This window comes from Nicotiana tabacum, chromosome 17, assembly GCF_000715075.1.
Source record: "Nicotiana tabacum cultivar K326 chromosome 17, ASM71507v2, whole genome shotgun sequence".
In the NCBI taxonomy this organism is placed as follows: domain Eukaryota; kingdom Viridiplantae; phylum Streptophyta; class Magnoliopsida; order Solanales; family Solanaceae; genus Nicotiana; species Nicotiana tabacum.
In genome coordinates, this window is record NC_134096.1 from 14823848 (window position 1) to 14843287 (window position 19440).

The window sequence follows — 19440 nt, forward strand, 5'->3', positions numbered from 1 at the left end:
TCCTACACCTTCAATTAATACTTTCAAGATTAAACAACATGTGGGTTAATTTTACTTGGTTATTGAATTATCTTTCAATTTCACTAAAGTCATTTAACTATTTTTTGTCACTTAAAAGTAACTAAACTTTATCATTGTCACTTAAAAGTCATTTTGCTTCAAACCCCTACCATAAATATGACATGACATTAATTTTTATGATAAAAATCTAAAAATAAATGCCACATAAGCTAATATGGGCCATACCCATTTTAGATCCATTTATCCTTTAATGTGATTTGACCCATAATCCAAATGAATTTCGATAAAAAAAAAAATATTAAGTTCCACATTAGTTTAAAATGATTATCCTATACTACAAAAAAAATGCCCTAATTATGAATGTGTTGTGACAGAAAAGGCAAAACTTTGTAGTATATAATAATCATTTTAAACTAATGTGGAATTAATATTTTTTTTATCCAAACTCATTTGGATTACGGATCATATCACATTAAAGGATAAATTGATCTAAAATGGGTATGACCCATATTAGCTTATGTGACATTTATTTTTAGATTTTTAATGCCATGTCATATTTATGGTAGATGTTTGAGGCAAAATAATTTTTAAATGACAATAATAAAGTTTAGTTACTTTTAAGTAATAAAAAATAGTTAAATGATTTTAGTGAAATTAAAAGATAGTTCAATGTTCAGCTTTGAACATTATGTTGCGTAATATTAATTCACGAAATAAAATTATTTTTTACATTTATGATTGGAATTAAAGGCAAAAATCAAATAGAAGTTAAAGTTGAATAAAGATGTGTCCATTCAACTCCTGCTTTACTGACATGGTTAGCTGAACATTTTTATTGTCGGTTCAAGCTCGAATAAAGAAGGAGCACTACAGTTGGTTGATAATCATCGTAAAAAAATTTAATTCATGATATATTGTTTTTGTTGTGTTAACACATGACAATCTCTAAATGTTACTCTGTATCAGTATCACTATATTATATTGACTTCTTATTATGACATGACATGCCTAATGACCTTGCCATGCCCATGTTTCACATGACATGCCTAATGACAATGGTGGTTGGTGTAATCCTCCTCGGCCTCATTTTGACCTTGCCATGCCCATGTTTCTCAAGATTGCAGAGTATCGTGCTGGAATTGTCCCTGTTGTTTACCGTCGGTAAGTATATTTTTAAGAATTAACCTAAATAGCCATTTATCTAACCGTTTAACTAAAAATTTCAGGGGTTGTAAAATGTGTATAACTGTGTGTATTATGTAAGTATACTGACTAAAAAAGTAAATAATAAATACGGTCCACTATTTATATAAATATTTTCTTTGTTTGCTTTAGACATTAGTATTGATGGATTAATTCATATTCGTGTAGTGTAAACATCTAGTGGTAAAGCGCTCCTATATGGTCACTTTCTTTTTATAGCTTTTCTTGGTTTCACTTTATTATTTGTTTCTGTTTCTTTATGTGCCCTTTAGGTTTTCTTTTCTTTTTCTTGTGGGGTCATGTTGAGTTGGTTTCTTTATTGATTTTGTTTGATACTTATTTTGTGTAATAGGGCACTCTTTTCACTTGACACAGTGGGGTCGAAACTCAACTATATTAATACATTAATGTTTTAATGAGTTTTCAAGTAATTTAGGAAAAAAGAACATGGTCAAAATGAATCTCATCTCAATTCTCAGCTGTCTTTGAGTTGACAAGTTTAAGTGACAAATTTTACCATACTCTATGACTCTGGTTGTTTTGTATGACAATTAAATTATTTCGAGATTATAATGCATAAATATAATTCATAGATTAATTTATCTTATCTAGGAAGTGGGATAAAATAATACCAAGTTTTATAGGATAAGGTGAAATAAGATATGACATCCAAGATTAAGTCTTAGATTAAATTTATACTATTGTGTTTGGTTGATGATATAAATTTATCCCAGAATAAATTTGTACTGTCAACCAAACATTGATTAAATATAGTACCACACTTTATCCCTCCTTAGCCTGGATATCAAACGACCCTTTAAAGTTAATTTGTTTGTCTTGATATAAAGATCAGGTGTGACTAATATTTCTTACCTTGTTGGTTTGAAATGAACATTTTTAGCTAGTGAGTTGTCATCTACTAAAAATTTCAAACATTTTGCTTATGGAAAATTTGGAAGCTGGTCCTACAGGCACATTCTCCTTAAGAATGTCAAATTCCAAAACCCTAGGTGGTGGGGACAACACCCCTAGATTTATTCATCAGTGTGAAAAGTCCCAGCCACATTGTTTGTTCATCCTTAATTAACGGTCCATGTCTCACGCTAACATAGGATTTACATTCTACAGCAAAATGACCATTTATGTGTTCACACCCTGTACAATAAGAGTTTAATTTATATACATTGACACGACGGCGTTAAATAATATTAATTGATCGTTTTTTTTGTTTATGTAGGGTGCCATGCAGGAAGCAAGGTGGAATTAGGTTCACAATCAATGGTTTCCGTTACTTCAACTTGGTTTTGGTGACCAATGTCGCGGGTGCAGGTGACATTGTGAAGCTTATGGTTAAGGGTTCGAGGTCTGGTTGGATAACAATGAGCCGTAACTGGGGTCAGAACTGGCAAACCAACTCCGTTTTGGTTGGTCAGGCACTGTCATTCAGGGTTACAGCTAGTGACAGGCGCAAATCCACCTCGTGGAACATTGCGCCAGCTCATTGGCAATTTGGTCAAACTTTTGTTGGAAAGAACTTTAGAGTCTAAATATAGTATTGAAGTGATTAGTAACACAATATATAAGACTCGTAGATCATGCATTTCGAGTTTTAGTGTTTTTTATTTCGGTTTTTTTCTATTGGCATTTTAGCCTTTTTTTTTGTTTGTGTAGAAGAGCTGAAGCGGCTGCAGAAACATGTAGCCCGCAGCTGTTCAATGAACAATGTAATACTATTAATCTAATGTTTTGTAGTTGATGCATGGGCACTGGGCAGTGTATTTTACTGTACTTTCAGTGATTTATAGTGATTTACTTTAATTGAAACGTCTGAGTTATTTATGTTTCTGATTTAATGGCTCTTTGACAAGAGTGAGCTTCTTTAGTTGTGAGTACCCTTCACTTTAACTAAGAGGTTGTGAGTTCGAGTTACCCCAAGAGTAAGGTGTGGAGTTCTTGGAGAGAGGGAGACGAATGTCTATTGAAAATGCCTCTCTACCTCGTAGTAGGGGTAAAGTCTGTGCACACTATCTTTTTAAGACCCAACTTGGTTGTTGTTGCCATTATATTTAATGGCTCTTTGAAGTATGAAGGTAGAAACTTTGATATTACTTAAGTGCAGATTTTGACCCATTGTGATTTCTATGCAAGTATCCTGAGATCAAACTTTTATTTAAATTATGGATGCCATTTCTAGTGTTTCCTTGAACTTTGTCAAGTCAAGCAAGCACACTTCGATATTCTTGGGCCTACATTTAATTTTATTTATTTAAATTATGCATCCGAAATCACCGGTTCAACTAAGTCTGAATCGAGCCAGGTAGAGCCCACTAAAAGGAAATTTCTCCATTCCAAGAGCTTGAACCCGAGGATATCTTTTATCTCACCACTCCTTGGTGATACAATTAATGTTTCAATTTCATATATTATGACATATTTCTCACCTTCACACCTATAAAAGTATGCTTCTAGATGCCATTCAAAACTTGAAATATAAAGGTAGATTACTTTGATACTACCCAAAGCGCACATTTGCTTTTGCTATTCCTTACTCAACCTTGGATTCTCTAATAGTTCAATTTCAACTGTCATGGCATATAGGAGTACCACAGTAGAGAAAAGGTAAAACATTAGCAGTCTGACCTGCATAACCATAAACATACATATGCTTCTGTCTCAGTATATTGGTTTTCAAACAGATTCTAAGTACTAGATAAGGCATAATATGCCATTGACAGTGTTGAACATAACCATGAAAGTTTAACGCTTCTTCGCTTTGCTGGCCTTCAACTTCTGGACAACATATGATATTCCTTCTTTGATGGTAGCTATCCGTTCTAGTTTGTAATTCCACAACTCTGTTGTTATGCCTCTACTACATGAACTTTCATTCATCTCCAACAAAGCAGTAGTAACCAATTCATAAGCTGCTTTTCCATACTCGTGCTTCAACCTATTCAACCTTTCATCTTTATCATCAATTTCCTAACAGTACAGCAGAAATCATAAGGTTATGTTTGGCAACCACAATGTATTTTTTTTTATTTTTTTTGATAAGTAAGAAACTACAATGTATTACCTTAGGACCATTTTCAGTTGTTACAACTTTAAAGGGATGCCAATTGGGATCCCTAAGATGAGCCTCCCAGATTGAGCACAACTCGGCAGCTTTGAAATCTGCATCTTCAACAAACATTCTCTTGGTTATCTCCTGAAATCTTTTAATATTAAGTTCTCCCATTCTCTTGACACCGATTAAAGCCCGAGAAGAATGCTGCTTCATTCCCTAAATGCCATGGAAACATGTTTCATTTGTCAAATTTTCAGATAAAACCTCAGCAGAACGAATTCAAATAGTTTACGAGGTTCTTTTATGGAGTGTTGTGACCACATAAATCTTCAAAGATTTGAAGCCTATTTGCTAAGTTCTTACACGTCGAAGTTATGCATAAATATATAGACTTGAATGTTAAACAGTATAGAATAATGTAGAAACTGATCTCATGGTGCAGAAAATAAAAGACTGCAGAGATATTCACAAAATAGCTTAGGCTGTTGCAGAATTGCACTTACATCGATCAACTCCTTCCTGGCATCTTGTAACTCAACATTGGCTCGGCGTTCTTTGACAACTAAAGCTTGATTCAAAGCTTCAAGATCTTCTAATTCTTCTTCTTTCTCTTTTAGGCTCTCTTGGATCTCGTCTAATTTTTTCTTCACATCTTGGCCGTCTCCCATGTGTCTCATTACTTGCGTAGCCCCTCTGAGACGTTCTATCTCCAACTCTAGCGCCTGCTTTGAGTCGAGTTTTGTTTGCAACTCCAGGATCTTCTCGCGGAGAGTTTCTTTCTCCTTCTGCAAAGTAAAATTCTCTTGGCTGTCAGAGGCTAATTATTACATAAGTTGAGAGTAAAAACACATAATAATGGACATACAAACCTTCTGTTCTTCTGCCAACTTTAAGACACTTTCATCCATCCTCTTTTGCTCCATTTCTGCTCTCTCATTCTAAAACACATAAAAAAAGAATTTTACAGTTAAAGAATTCCTAGAAAAAGAGCACGCCAAGCGAATATCTGATATATTCCTTAATATCAGCAGAGCTTAACTGAGAACAAAGTTAAACTTGGAAGTGCATAAATACTAGATTCTTGTTACTTCATTTTGGATTAGGATATTTTCAAGGAGGAAGAATTCAGATGCATGTAACGTATATATAAGGAAAACGAGAAACGAGAGTGATGAAAGTTGTTTGAATTGACAGTAAAATCCAGATGAAGTTTCTCAGGTCTATCCACAATCTTAGTTCTACAAATACAACAGTCTATTTCTACAATATCATAATTTTCTACCTCATAGGTAGTAGTCTAATTCCTTCATATGCTTATATCTCCATATAATTTTTTTGCTAACCAGTTAAAGTCAATCAATTAAACAGCAAATAAGACTTTCTACCATTTGCTTCAAAGAATTAAGCTCTTGTCTTTGATTATCATTGAGGGCCTCCCTTTCCACCAATTCTTTTTCGCGCAACTCAAGTTCTTTGCGTTGTGCTTCCAAATACAATTTATTCTTCTCTCTCTCCTTGATCATCTTTGCTAGTTGATCACGAGCATTCTTCGCCATCCCTTGTAACTCTGTAGTCAATAGTAAGTACTTGTTGTACGTCAAAAGTGTGAACAAAAAGGCAACGTTAAACTAGCTAATACTATCTGTTAGGAGAAAATATGTACCTTCATTATATTCTTGGATCATTTCATCTCTTTGCATCATCACTTTGTTTAGGCACATTGATGTTTCATTGCATCTGCTCTCTATCTCCTTGAGTCGCCTACTTTTGGCCTTGATTGTGTCAGCCAGATTAGAGACAAGCGCATCATTTTTGCGCTTCTCTTCTGCCTGAACATCGGAGATAGATTTCAGGTCTCCATTTTTCCGCACATAGTCACCAATTACACCTGCTGACCTGAAATCATCAGCCTTTGCAACCCAACCATATAACTTATTTCCCCTATTTGCTGAACCTAAATAGTCCAACCTCCCTCTATGTTGTGATTCAAAACTCTTCTCCAACTTAATTGCATAAGCAAAGCCATCCCAATTATTACTAAATTCAACTACAGCATACCCTGAATGACCCCTATGGTTCCACAATGGATGTACCCTCACCGGATTAAACCCTTTGTTCGTCAAATCATCCCTGAGCCCCGAGCCACTTTTTCCCACGTAACGCTTACCATCCCACTCAATGGGAACATTTGCTACAATTCCCATCCATGGAAATACATATTTCTCATCAACATCATTCCCTTGATACAGAGCCATACAAGTGAAAATCTAGAGCACAAAAAATAGAGTAAATACTAATAAGAAAAGAGAAACAGAGAATTGTTGGAGAAAAACAACAGTGTTAACATACATATGGACGAAAATAAACAAATATAAAAATTTGAACATGAAACCATGTTTAACAGATTACAGATGCAGAGATATAATCATAATAGCAAAATGGAGAAATACAAACTTACTTTTCTCTTGAAAAAAAAGAGAGTAACTATAGCGAGTGTTTTTGAGTAAAAGAACTGTGTTAAATTTTGAAAAACAAGCCTAGATTATGAAACTAAACACACATAAATAGCAACAACAACAAAACCCAAATGTGACCCACGTACAGATTAGACGAAAAACAGAGTAAATAGAAGAAAAGAGGAACAAAGCATTTTTTGCAACCAAAAAAAAAACAGTGTTTACATAAGCGTTACACCCATAGATGAAGGAAAAGAAATTCTTAATAAGACCCATGTATGCACAGATCAAAAGATGCATAGACATAAACACAAAGCAAAAATGGAGAAATACAATTTAATTTTCTCTTGAAATAACAGAGAGTAACTAAATAAAAATGAAAATTTAGACCTTAAAAACAACTTTTTTTATTTTTTTATTTTTGCCTTAGAAAAACAGAGTAAATATAAAAAAAGAGGAACAGAGCATTGTTGGTAAAAATCAGTAGAAATGAGTAAAAGAAGTGAAAAAATTGAAGAAAAAAAAAATGGAGAAATGCGTAAGCGTTGCATGTGAAACAAATGATGAATATAACCTACCAATGTTTCTAACAACTGCGAAAAACCAAAGAAAATTAGTCTCCAAATAAGAGAAGAAAAACACAACGAAAGAGAAGTATGAAATAAATGGAAAGGGAATTTGGAGAAAATGATGGAGAGAGTGATACCTTGGTGAAGAAGGTACAGCGCGTACAGTCTGAGCAGGATAGTGGAAAAGGAATGCAAAAAAGACTGTTACATTGGTATAATTGTATTTGCTCCTCTTCGGTATATATTTTTGCTCAGATTTTTCTGGTTGCTTGTTTTGGCCTTTTCTGGATATTGGATAGTACTATACTTAAAGAGTTGAGGATTTGTAGGTATTTGATTTTTTCTTTTTTCTTTTTTTTTAAATGTTTCTCAAGGTGGTGGTGGATGATACACAATTTAAACTTAATGAGTTGAAACTTTAAAAAAATTTAAAATTTAACTTATTATACTTTTAATATTATGATTTCAGATAAAATATTTATTAAAGTCGTAGTTAGTATTTTACATATTCATCTATATGCCGTGCGGTGTTAAAAATATTAAATTCTAAGGAATCCTTTTTCTAACAACTGCATCTGTTGCTATGGTTGGGTTTGGGTTGGGGGCCTTAGATACAATTTGACAAGTGCAGAATTTTATGCAAATAATATCGATCAATTATTTCTATTACAATTGGATATTATTTTGAGAGTATCATTTTCAAGTTGTTAGGCTATTTTACATATACATATTACTCCATCTGTCCCAATTTATGTAACACTTTTTGCTTACTGAGATTCAAACTTTTTAATTTTGACATAGAATTATTAAGTTTTTTTAAAAAAAATAAAAACCTATATATTTGGAAACTACTTAAAAAGTACTATAAGTCACAATAACTAATAATTTTAAAATATTTAAATGACATACAAAAGAATTTATAACGTCCCGACTTGTCGTTTTGAGAATTAGCACCCCGTTCGGCGGCTTAAGGTTTTGAGCAATTTCGTAATGTGTATTATGACTTGTGTAAATTGTCGGCTTTGGTTTTCGGATGATTTAAGATTAAATTGAAAGAACAATCCTTGTTTAGAAGCTTAAAGGTAAAAGGTTGACCGGAGTTTGACTTTTGTGCAAACGACCCCGAAATAAAGTTTTGATGGTTCCAATAACTCCGTATGGTGATTTCGGACTTAGGAGTGTATCTTGATATTTATTTTGAATTTGGATTGAAATGGTGAAAGTAAGAAATTGAAGGTTTGAAAGTTTGATCGGAAGTTGACTTTTATGGTATCGAGTCCGGATTGTGATTCCGGAAATTTTAGTAGCTTCGTTATATCATTTATGACTTGTACGCAAAATTTGAGTTCATTCCGGATTGATTTGATATGTTTCGATGCGAGATTTTAAAAGTTGAAAGATTTAAAGTTCATTAAGTTTGAATTGAGGTGCGATTCGTCGTTTCGATGTTGTTATATGTGATTTGAAGTCTCGAGTAGGCCCGTAATATGTTTTGAGACTTGTTGGTATATTCGAACGGGGTTTCGAGGGGCTTGGGTGAGTTTCGGGGTTGTTCTAGTTGCTGGTTTTTGGCTACATGGGTGTGCAGTGCGATCGCGTGGACCTGGCCGTGATAGCGGAGAGAAAAATAGGAAAAATGGACCTGGGCATCGCGATCGCGGAAGCCTTCACGCGATCGAATAGAATAAAATCTCTGTTGCACTGACTCGACTTTGGAAACTTATATCTCGCAATCTATAAGGAATTTGGAGATGATCCAAAAATGAATGTTGTAGCCCTTGGTGTCTAGTTTTTAGAAAGTTAAACCATTTGTCATTTATAGTTTTATTAAAAGTTATGACTAATACACTACATGCTGCCTAGGAAGAATTTGGGAAGAGTAATAGAAGTTTGTGCTTCGCGATCGCGGGGAAATGGCCGCGATCGCATAGAGCAAAAATGTTCTGGAAATTTTTGTGTTTCGCGATCGTGAAAAAGTTTCCGCTATCGCATAGGGTAAATGACTGGGCAACAAAACTTAACTTCTGAAAATAAGACTTCATTTTTCATTTTTGACGATTTGGAGCTCGGGGAGAGGCGATTTTCGGGAGAGTTTCAAGGAAAATATCGGGGTAAGAGTTCTTAACTCAATTTTGATCAAATTACCCGAATCTATTATTATTTTTAGCATTTAATTGGTGTTTTAAGTTGGAAAAATTGTGAAAACCCTTAAGGTTAAATTGAGGATTTGAGGGTCGAGTTGATGTCGGATGGCAAATTTGGTATGGTTGGACTCGTGGATGAATGGGCGTTAATATTTTGTAACTTTTATTAGATTTCAAGACGTGGGCTCCACTGTCAATTTTTGGGTGGATTTTCGGGTTTAATTGGGAAATTTAGTATTTTCATATGGAATTAATTCTTATAATTTGTGTTGACCGTATCGAATTAATTGTGACTAGATTCGCGAGACAAGGGCATATTGGAATAGAGAATTGCACGATTTGAGGTAAGTAACTCTTCTAAACTTGGAGCTGAGGGTATGAACCCTCATTATACATGTTATATGAATTGTTTGGAGGTGACGCACATGCTAGATGACGAGCGTGTGGGCTTGCACCATATAAATTGTGACTTAAATCAATTCCGTAGAGTTGCATAATAAGAGAATCATGTCATTATTCACATGTTCCCCACTTGTTAGAGAAATCAAGCTGAGGCTCGTATTAAAGATCATGTTTATGCTACGTGCAGATATTTTGAGACCCGTAGGGTGGTGTTGCTATTGAATTAATTATTTTAAAATGTAAATTTTATACTCAGTCATGTTCATCCATTTATGAGGATATTTATGGGATCGAGCTGCACGTTACAGCATGCCATATTGGCTTTATATTTATTATTATATGGATCGGGGCTGCACGCTGCAGCAGGCCATATAGGCTTTATTATTATGGGATCAGACTGCACACCCTAGTAGGCCAGATTGGCTTATTATAGCGCTTGGGCTGATGGAGACCCTCCGGAGTCTATACCCCCCCACAGTGAGCGCATATGATATTATATTTGGGATGGACTTCCCAGGGCATGAAGTTGCCTTATTTATTTATAATTTCTCTAGGCATGGATCTTGCCCGAATCATTTATTATGTTTGGGATAGAGTTTCCTGGGCTGGATTGACCCTATACAGTAGTGAGTGACTGAATATATATATATATGGGACGGATCTTCCCTGGGCTGGATTGACCATATATAATACTGAGTGATTGAGTACTCTGAGAGTGTGAGTACATGAGTTCATCACTGTGATGCCATTGCATTAGACATGCATACTTGATATGTAAGCATATAGAAGTATTTTTCCTCATGCCATCTGATAATGAAATTTCTTATCTGTCGTTAAAGTTTCTGAGAAAAATCACAGATCTCAAACTTACTCATATTTCAGTGACTTTCGACAAAAGATTTGAGTTTTACTGTTATACTTGAAAAACAATGTTTATTTTCCATAGCTGTATACGAGTTGAGTATGTTATTATTGAATTATTACTTTTGCTGCTTTAAATTGTATTATTATGAGATGTTATTGATTATTGGTGTGGACTCTGACCTTGGTACAAGCTCGTCACTACTTTCAACCTAAGGTTAGGTTTTTTTCTTATTGAGTACATGGGGTCGGTTGTACTCATACTATACTTCTACACCTTGCGTGCAGATTTCTGATGCTGATGTTGCTGCGTACAATGAAAGCTGGATTTGAATATGTTCCTGCGATCCAGTCACAACGAACTCTTGTTCTAGGTAGCTTTAGAATTTTTAAATCTGTTCATGTATATTTCAGACAGATGACATATTTTATTTCACACAAGTTTTGTAAATTCTAATCTTAGAAGCTCATGATTTGTACTACTAGTCCTTGGGGAGTGTATTAGAGTCAGTTAACTATTAATTAAATCAGATTGTTATTATTTGGCTTACCTAGCGGGTGAGGTTAGTTGCCATCACGCTTAGTTGGATTTTGGGTCGTGACAAGTTGGTATCAGAGCCCTAGGCTCGTAGGTTCTACAAGTCATGAGCAAGTGTCTAGTAGAGTCTTGCGGATCGGTATGATGACATCCATGCTTATCTTCGAGAGGCTACATGATATTTAGGATAATTCCCCATATTTTTTTCCTTATCGTGCGGAATTAATTCAGCTTGAAACATAACTCTTTGAATTCCTTCCACGCTTTCATGTGCGCATGTGAACACTCGGTATCAGCTGTGCATCGCCGGCTTGTGATTCCATGAACGAGGTTCTAGATGAGTATTCTGTGTTTTGGTGATCAGCCAGTCTAGAGGACTTGAGGCCATGGTTAGACCACAACTTAGGCTCGGTAACTTCAGCTGTGTGAAATTGTACATTTGGACTCATATGTCCAGTAGTGTCCCTATGAGTGGAATTTGTGGCTCAATGAGTAGTTGAATTGCTATATGATGAGCATAATGTGACTACAGAATGTGTTCAGATGGTTTGATGGTGACGAGGATAGTTTGATTGAGATGTAAAAAGGACTATTGGCTGCTAGATTACTGTCTTGATGTGACTTATAGTCTCGAGTTATGAGTGTATTGAAAGATTTTACATGTTGATTAATTATGGAACGAAGTAGATTTTCATGTCTCGTTGTGAGTTCAGACTCAGGAAGATTAAGTGATGGCGTAGTAATCGTGGCTGCAAAAAGGGTATAGCAAAATGCCAATTTGATGCTAAGCATGTGGGTTATCTCCTGCAGAGTAATTTACGAATGTGTGATCCTTATAATATTAGTGGAGAGCTTCTTTTCTACCAGCAGGGTGTATGTGTTGAGATCTGAATTTGAATCTGGTTGGGAAAGTGGACTTGACTGTCAAGAGAATAAATGCGAGTTTAACGGATGATTGAGGTATTTTATGGTTGGTGTTGCATGAGCTTGAGAAGAATTTTCGTTGAACTGACTGTAGTATTATGGCAGTAATAGAGTGTGGGTATTGTGAATTATCGAGTGTTTTGTTCTATGGCTTTGAGCCAAGTGGGGGAGTCTACTATCTACGATTTGATTGCACAGTGATGTGTTGTATTGGTTTTTGTCTGAGGCATACTTGTGAATCAGATATGACTTGCAAAGGTTGAGACAGAGGATGACTCTCAAGAAGGTTCTAAAGAGTTAAAGATTTGTATGTAAGCAATTGAGGATTTTTCAGATTTGTATATCGCTAGAATCGGTTAGCTACATTGGATGGTGCCGGGACTTGCAGTAATTGTGTATGATTGTGGGTTCTACATTTCAGTATAAGAAAGGTAAAAAGAATAATTTTAAATTCACATAAGATCTTTTCAGAGTGGGTGTCTCGGTTATGGTATTTTTGTGGTGCTTAAGAGGGAATACAACAACTTATGGGCCTTAGAGTGGTGTGGTTTATGCTAGGATCTTTGGTGGTGAGCTTTGAGTAAGGATCATGGTGTTATGACAAGGAGACGTGCCAACTTGAGGGTAATTTAGAAGAAACTCGGAGAAAATAAGACAAATGGGTAATAGGCTGGACCAGTATAGTAATGGTATGATCGACTCTTTGGGTACCTATGATGTGGTGAAGCGCTAGAGATGTTTTGGTGGCAATATTCTTGGGTTTGGTGACCTGCGTGGCTTGGTCGAGTTAGAGGAATTCAGATATGATAGCTTGGTTATGTGCAAATGGATTTCAAAGTGTTCTTGATGGTTTCTACCATGGTTTGAGCCGGATATTGTTTAGCGATGTGGGGAACGTGTTGTGTATTATGATTTCCTCCTGGAAGGAAGCAAGAAGAAGGTTTCTAACTAACCAGGTATGTAAATTGCTGGTGACTCAGAGTTGATAATGAGATTCTTGTGCTTGTTACATGATGTCATGATAGATGTAGTGTGTTGTGCGGGATTAAGATTTACATGTACAAGGTGGCAGTTCAGTCTTGGAGGGAAGGTCACGAATTTTGGACAGAATGGTCAGTTTCAGATATTTAGATGAATGTTATAACTGCTCGGTAATCCCTGAGAAGGGTGCGCATTTCAGAAGGCGCATTGTGTTTTGACTTACGGATGTTCATCAGTATTGCGATACTCACCTGGTTGATAGACTGCTGATATTCCAATTATTGCTTTGTGGCACTGAAGAATTATGGAAGTATTCCTCGTGGGATGATCGTGCATGAAATATGTGTTAGTCATTCGAGTGCTAGAGTTGGGACCAGTTACAATGATTCATGTGTTTTATGAATTTGGAGACTAGGAGTTCTCAGAAGCATATTATTTTAGGGTTGTGGCCTGTTTGAGGTGAGCATTTTATTTAAACTCAATGGAGGCATTTGCTGCGTTAATTATTTTTGATAGCTACACGCTACTAGTGCATATATATGTGAGGTTTGAGCCCATGTACGGGCATCGGGGCAAGTATTCGTACTCGGAAGAGTGTTTAGGCTATGATATGCCTAGAGTTGACTGTTAAGCATAAAGTTATAACGTTTCTCGTATTCGTACCTTTGTTGAGAACTATTTGGGCTATACTTTGAGGTTACAAAGAGGCTAATTCCGTAGTTACTATTTTTGCGTTAACGTGCCGATTTGAGTTGTGATAGCACATTTTGCACATGCCTACTCTATGGCGTGTTATTTATACTAGTCCAGGAGCATGTGAATTTTATTTCATTTATCATATACATGTGTACTTATTTCATTCCTCCTGTATGATATGCTTGGACTGGAGGCCTATGACCATGCCAGGCAGATTATGTTATTGACATGTGAGTTGTCCGTGCGGATCCATATACTGATATTATTGGCACGTGAGTTGCCCGTGCGGGTCTAGATATTGATGCTATAGCACGTGAGTTATCCGTGTGGGTGATATTAATGTGAGATCTAGGAGAGTTGGTTACCGTGATTAGATTCGTGTGTCCTGGTTCTACTATATATGATGAGCTCATAGCATTACGGTTGTGGTGGTGCTTGTTGAACCTGTAAAACAATTCTCTTCTTTGAGACATTTTCCATTTTTTGGTACACGAATTGCGCAACTTGTGGCTTGAGTTATATTGGTGTGGCTTGTCTGTGGAATAGTTGTGTTGATAATATAAGGTCATTGGACTTAGAATGGGTACTATCAAATTTTATTACAGTATACTTGAGAGGATAATATCAAAAGTTGGCTTAGAAAGTGATTATGGTTCTGGTTGGGGAGAGAGAGCTCCATGACTAGTTGATCTGATGGGTGATTATGAGTTTTTGAGTGTTTATTTCATTATTGGCAGTGTACGGAGGTTTTTGAACGAGGTTTTATTTGATATGAGGTCTATCACCGGTATCGAGTTCGTTTTTAAGCAGCTATGGTGATTAGAAATTACTGCTACGAGTATCCGAGTTGTGGGGTATATCATGTGATTATATCTTGGGTTATGGCTATGGCTTGATACAGTTTGTTCAGACTTATACAATGTGTAAATGTGAGATTCTGGTCTTGAAAAGAAATTCTTAATATTAGAAATTGAATTCCAAGGTTTATGGGCTAATGTTGAATTAATGATCCTCAATTATATTGTGTTGTCAGGCCGATAAGGAATATGGTGGTATAGGATCACCCCCGGGTATGTGCGTGATAAGGTGAAAAAGTGATTTGAAGGTTTAGGAACAACTCTTGGCACATTCAAGGACGAACGTATGTTTAAGTGGGGGAGAATGTAACGACCCGACTTGTCGTTTTGAGAATTAGCATCCCGTTCGATGGCTTAAGGTCTCGAGCAGCTTCATAATGTATATTATGACTTGTGTGAATTGTTGAATTTGGTTTTCGGACGATTCGATATTAAATTGAAAGAACAATCTTTGTTTAGAAGCTTAAAGGTAAAGGGTTGACCGAAGTTTGACTTTTGCACAAACGACTCTGGAATGGAGTTTTGATGGTTCCAATAGTTTCATATGGTGATTTTGGACATAGGAGTGTGTCTAATATTTATTTTGAAGTCCGTAATTAAATATGGCTTGAAATGGTGAAAGTAAGAAATTGAAGATTTGAAAGTTTGACCCAAAGTTGACTTTTATGATATCGAGTCCGGATTGTGATTCCGGAAATTTCAGTAGTTTCGTTATGTCATTTATGACTTGTACGCAAAATTTGAGTTCATTCCGGATTGATTTGATATGTTTCAGCGTGAGATTTGGAAATTGAAATATTTAAAGTTCATTAAGTTTGAATTGAGGTGCGATTCACCGTTTCGATGTTGTTATATGTGATTGGAGGCCTTGAGTAGGTCCGTAATACATTTTGAGACTTGTTGGTATGCTCGGACAGAGTTCCGAGGGGCTCAGGTGAGTTTCGGGGTAGTTTCGAATAATTTTTAGTTGCTGGTTTTTGGCTACAGGGGTGTACAGTGCGATATCGTGGACCTGGCCGCGATAGCTGAGAGAAAATTTGGAAAAATGAAGCTGGGCATCACAATCGCGGAAGCCTTCACGCGATCACATAGAATAAAATCTCTGTTGCACTGACCCGACTTTGGAAGCTTATATCTCGCAATCTATAAGGAATTTGGAGATGATCCAAAAATGAATATTGTAGATCTTGGTGTCTAGTTTTCAGAAAGTTAAACCATTTTTCATTTAGAGTTTTGTATGAAAAGTTATGACCAATATACTACACGCTATCTGAGAAGAATTTGGGAAGAGTAATAGAAGTTTGTGCTTCGCGATCGCGGGGAAATGGCCGCGATCGCATAGAGTAAAAATGTTCTGGAAGTTTTTGTGCTTCGCGATTGCGAAATTTTTTCCGCTATCGCATAGGGTAAATGACTGGGCAGCAGAACTTATGTTCTGAAAATGAGACTTCATTTTCCATTTTTGACGATTTGGAGCTCGGGGAGAGGCGATTTTCGGGAGATTTTCAAGGAAAACATCGGGGGTAAGAGTTCTTAACTTAATTTTGGTCAAATTACCCGAATCTATTATTATTTTTAGCTTTTAATTGGTATTTTAAGTTAAAAGAATTGTGAAAACCCTTAAGGTTAAATTGAGGATTTGAGAGTCGAGTTGATGTCGGAATTTGGTATGGTTGGACTCATGGTTGAATGGGCGTTCATATTTTGTAACTTTTGTTGAATTCTGAGACATGGGCTCTACTGTCGATTTTTGGGTGGATTTTCAGATTTAATTGGAAAATTTAGTATTTTCATATGGAATTGATTCATATAATTTGTGTTGACTGTATCGAATTAATTGTGACTAGATTCGTGATGCAAAAGCATATTGGAATAGAGAATTGCACGGTTTGAGGTAAGTTACTCTTCTAAACTTGGAGCTGAGGGCATGAACCCTGATTATACGTGTTATATGAATTGTTTGGAGGTGACGCTCATGCTAGGTGATAGGCGTGTGGGCGTGTACCATAGAATTGTGATTTAAGTAAATTCCGTAGAGTTGCATAATCATAGAATCATGTCATTATTCACATGTTACCCCACATGTTAGGGAAATCGAGCTGAGGCTCGTATTAAAGATCATGTTTAGGCTACGTGCCGATATTTTGAGACCCACATGGTCGGGTTGCTGTTGAATTAATTGTTTTAAAATATAAATTTCATACTAAGTCATGTTCATCCATTTGTGAGGTTATTTATGGGATCGATCTGCACGCTGCAACTGGCCATATTTACTTTATATTTATTATTATATGGATCGGGACTGCACGCAGCAGCGGGCCGTATAGGCTTTATTATTATGGGATCGAACTGCACGCCGCAGTAGGCCAGATTGGCTTATTATAGTGCTTGGGCTGAAGGAGCCCCTTCGTAATCTGCACCCCCACAGTGAGCGCATATGATATTATATTTGGGATGGACTTGCTAGGGCATGGAGTTGCCTTATTTATTTATAATTTCTCTGGGCATGGATCTTGCCCGAATCATTTATTATGTTTGGGATGGAGTTCCCTGGGCTGGATTGGCCCTGTACAGTACTGAGTGAATGAATGTCAGTTATTATGTATATATATTTGGGATGGATCTTCCCTGGGTTGGATTGGCCATATACAATACTGAATTGGCCATATACAGTACTGAGTGATTGAGTACTCTGAGAGTGTGAGTACATGAGTTCATCACTGTGCTGCATTGCATTAGACATGCATGCTTGATATGTAGGCATAGAGAAGTATTTTTTCTCATGCCATCTAATAATGAAATTTCTTATCTGTCGTTAAAGTTTCTGAGAAAAATCACAGATCTCAAACTTACTCATATTTCGGTGACTTTCGGCAAAAGATTTGAGTTTTGCTGTTATACTTGAAAAGAAAATATTTATTTTCCAAAACTGTATACGAGCTGAGCATGTTATTATTGAGTTATTATTTGTGCTGCTTTAAATTGTATTGTTATTAGATGTTATTGGTTATTGGTGTGGACTCTGACCTTGGTACAAGCTCGTCACTACTTTCAACCTAAGGTTAAGTTTGTTACTAATTGAGTACATGTGGTTGGTTGTACTCATACTATACTTCTACACCTTGCATGCAGAATTCTAATGCTGATGTTGCTGCGTATGGCGAGAGTTGGATCTGAAGATGTACCTGTGATCCAGTCATAGTTGCATCTTGTTCTAGGTAGCTTTAGAATTTTTAAATCTGTTCATGCATATTTCAGACAAATGACGTATTTTATTTCATACAAGATTTTATAAATTCTAATCTTAGAAGCTCATGATTTGTAATACCAGTCTTTGGGCAGTGTATTAGAGCCAGTTAACTATTAATTGAATTAGATTGTTGTTATTTGGCTTACCTAGTGGGTGAGGTTAGGTGCCATCACGGCTAGTTGAATTTTGGATCGTGATAGAATCGCGGTTAAAGAAGAATTTGTTTGACTCTTGAATTCCGAATATTATCACATGAATTAGGATGAATGGAGTATTTATTAAACAAATTCATTAAAAAAATTCATTATACACCAAATACTAATGAAATTGTATTTAAAGCAACGTCAAATAGCATTCTTGCTAAAGGATGTTGTAGCTATCGAAATTTTAGCTGATCAAGTCCATACGAAATTTGGGCAAAATTCTAAATTCTTCGATGTCTACAGATGTCTCCGCTCCTTAATGAAGAGGGAAAAAGAAGAAGAAGACATTTGGTAGAAATTTTATTTCCTCATACTGTAGCATATTTTTACTCATCGCTAAGATTCAAATTTGTTGAGAGAATGAAATCTTTAACTTTCAATCACTAGAGCAGTTTATTCAACAATGAAGTATGTTTAAATGGGAATTGTGAGAATTCAACAACACAGATAATCTATCTATATTTTATATTATTTTAAAAACACGAATAATAGTATTGATTTACAAAATAATTCTTAAATCATTAAAGTTTATTTCTACTGGCAAAGGCCATAATTGTCATTATAATAAAGAGTTCTATTAAAAAGGGAGTTATCCGAGTAAAACAAAAACTTTTAAGGAGGCCTTATCAAGCTGCACGTTATTGTTCTCTTAAACACTAGGCCAGAAATTCAGGAGCTACTAATTTGTTTCTAATCATTTGCAAACCACAAGGCTATAACACTACAATGGTATAATGAATTCAAATAGTATAATACACAAAATGGTACTAATTATACCATAGATGACAATCATGAAGCGCAAACAACTTGCCACTCATTTGATTCTGAAAAAAAATATGAAGCAAGTGCAAGACAAACATAAATTTCATTGTCAATTAGAATATGCAATTTCATCTATTGTCGAATTTCTATAGACTAAGAAATTTATTTTTGTTATAGAAAAATATATCATCTAAATATGGATCAATTATTATTTAATATTGGATAGAATTATAATAATTAAACTTACTTAATTTTGAATTCATCTAGAATTGTGCCTAATTTTGGTGAATCAACAATGAGCTAAATCTAATAATAGTACTTTCAAGGCCTTAAGACAAGTTCCTATTTACAAATTAATTAAAAGAAAGAACTTGCTTTTGGGGTTACTTGATCCTATTTAGTTATTAATTTCATTATAATTGGACTTAAATTTTGAGGAGCCTGATGGGTGGGGGAAAAAGTAATCATAAAAATAGATGTGCTTTGAAATATTCTTTTTATGTTTT

General features: G+C 35.6%; 2 protein-coding genes across 2 annotated transcripts; one reads left to right on the forward strand and one right to left on the reverse strand.

Annotated features, from left to right (window-relative positions):
• The first annotated feature begins 1059 nt into the window (after positions 1-1059).
• LOC107818570 (expansin-A6) lies at positions 1060-3048 on the forward strand. Its single transcript, XM_075234054.1, has 2 exons — positions 1060-1182; positions 2462-3048. The coding sequence occupies exons 1-2, from the start codon at positions 1064-1066 to the stop codon at positions 2769-2771; spliced, it is 429 nt and encodes a 142-aa protein (XP_075090155.1). The 5' UTR covers positions 1060-1063; the 3' UTR covers positions 2772-3048.
• A 788-nt stretch (positions 3049-3836) lies between these two features.
• Positions 3837-7440, reverse strand: LOC107818569 (factor of DNA methylation 4). The gene is made up of 7 exons (XM_016644608.2): positions 7326-7440; positions 5955-6558; positions 5677-5858; positions 5161-5229; positions 4795-5076; positions 4301-4507; positions 3837-4206 (listed from the first exon to the last, which is right to left on the reverse strand). The coding sequence occupies exons 2-7, from the start codon at positions 6544-6546 to the stop codon at positions 3982-3984; spliced, it is 1557 nt and encodes a 518-aa protein (XP_016500094.2). The 5' UTR covers positions 6547-6558; positions 7326-7440; the 3' UTR covers positions 3837-3981.
• Between the last annotated feature and the right edge of the window lie 12000 nt (positions 7441-19440).